Source organism: Cariama cristata, unplaced genomic scaffold, assembly GCF_000690535.1.
Source record: "Cariama cristata isolate BGI_N322 unplaced genomic scaffold, ASM69053v1 scaffold30547, whole genome shotgun sequence".
NCBI lineage: Eukaryota > Metazoa > Chordata > Aves > Cariamiformes > Cariamidae > Cariama > Cariama cristata.
In genome coordinates this window covers 9144-11035 of record NW_009625474.1, presented here as the reverse complement: position 1 = coordinate 11035, position 1892 = coordinate 9144, and the positions used below count along the sequence as shown (strand labels likewise).

General features: G+C 58.0%; 1 protein-coding gene across 1 annotated transcript in view; it reads right to left on the bottom strand.

The window, feature by feature from the left end:
- Positions 1–1892, bottom strand: part of STARD3 (StAR-related lipid transfer (START) domain containing 3) — a gene marked incomplete at its 3' end in the record, with an annotated part of 12143 nt that overhangs the window by 4931 nt on the left and 5320 nt on the right. Inside the window, exons 7-8 of the mRNA XM_009703628.1 lie at positions 1205–1260; positions 297–389 (exon numbers count right to left, since the gene is read on the bottom strand). Coding sequence (XP_009701930.1) covers positions 297–389; positions 1205–1260 — 149 coding nt within the window. The remainder of the gene's footprint in view (positions 1–296; positions 390–1204; positions 1261–1892) is intronic.

Genomic DNA, 1892 nt, shown 5'->3' with positions numbered 1-1892 from the left:
GCAAGGCCGACCAAAGGTGAGCTGTCCGCGCCTGCCCGCCTGCCGTCTAGGGGGAGAAGAGATGGGCTCTCTCCTGTCAAACAGGAAGGCAATTAAACGTCTAATTAAATAAGAGGGGATTTTACATTTAACTGAACTGGAATAGATTCCTAATTCAATCAGGTAATTGTAACGCTTGTTAATTTTTCATGTCGCAAGGAGGTTTCAAAAGCCTCATTTGTCCTCCCGTTTTTGCTAAGCCATCCGTGCTTTCTGCCAGCAGCGCTGCCCAGCAGGTGGGGCGGGGGGACACTTGCATTGTTTTTCTCGAACTTCCAGTTCTCCTCCTGGGTGAGGATTTGGTCCACAACCTCCATCGCATCTTTGCCTTGTCGGACATACTCTTTCTCCTAGGAGAGAGGAGAGCATTTCGTTAGCTGGGTTTGCAGAAAGCCTGAAGTGTGTGTGCGAGGCTTGCTACCCCCCTCCCAGGGCTGGCAGAGGGAAAGGGGATATCTCCCGTCACCACACCGCAGAAATCTCTTAATTTGGGTCACAGAGGCCTCATTTTGGAGCTCAAAGTCACGCTCCCCGCCCTGGCATGTATCCACACACCAGCTGCGTCTACCAGTGAGTCTCCCGCCTTAACGTAAGGGTTTCCAGCAAGCAAAGGGCTATGAGATCCACAGAGCTTCCTTCTGCAGAGGTGCCAGAACTGGGGCTGAACGGCAGCAGAACCACTTGGAAAAGAGCACAGAGCAGCCTGCGCCCAGACAGGCTTTGGGGAGGCGAAGGACCGCCCCACGAGCCACAGTTCAGCGGGGATGGTTGAGGTGATGCCCTTCTTGCCATGTGACCGCTAAACCAGGGACCAAAGAGGGAAGGGGAGAGAGGGACAGGCAGGAGGCAGAGCCAGAATCACATCCCTGCGGGATGCTGCAGGGAAGAGCACGTAGCCCTGGGGAAGTGGATCAATGTCGGGTGGCCCAGAGGACCCTCCCCTGCGGTGGCCACGATGTCACTGGTCCCAGGGAACAGCCTGGTGCCGATGGGCAGGCAGAGCTCCTTGGCCAAATGTCCGCAGAACAGAAGGCTGTGACACAAGGGACAGCAGCTTCTGGTGCTCAGCAGATACAGCACCCTGACGGGGCCACAGGACTGTCAGACTCCCACAGCCCTGGATCAGTTCGGAGCCAACGGGTTTGGCCACGCTGCCTCTGTTCACCTGAGCTGTCAATGCCTTCCTCCCTGCACCGTCCTCGTCCGACTCGTTGTCCGACCCTAGGGGGAAGCACACAATTAACACACAGTTGATGAAGACCCCACTTGCACAATCTCCCTCGGACAGAAAGCTTCCGATCCCCATGCCCTATCCGAGGGGAAGGGCTGTCAGTGGGGACAACCCCAACGCAGCCTGGACCCTGCCTCCCCAAACGCCTCCGCACTGCAGCTGGCTGCTCTGCTCTGCTCTCCAAAGGCTGAGCACAAACCGGGTGTCGGCTACACCGAGACAACCGTCCCGGCTGACGTCTCCTCGCTCCCGAGCAGGGGAGGTCTCCGGAGCCGGCACGAGGCAGCGTCACAGGGCAGCGGCGTGCTGCCAGCTCTTATCCTCACCTGCTTGTGGCAACTCGCCCCCGTGCCCTCATCCCGAGGGCAGCATTTTTCAAGTACTTTAACCACAGCTAAGAGCATTTAATCCCAAGACCACAAAAGGCTCCGGTTTCCCACAGAGCTAAAGCCAGGTGCGCAGGGCTGAACGGGACTCTGCTCCGCAGATGGCACAGAGACAGCACGGCCGTGCCTCCCCTGCCCAGGCACAGGCACAATGTGAGGAGAGGGGAGCCCGTTCTGCAGTGTCAGTTCTTGGAGGCCCTGCCACCCACCACTGCCAAGGGCTGGGATAACGAGAC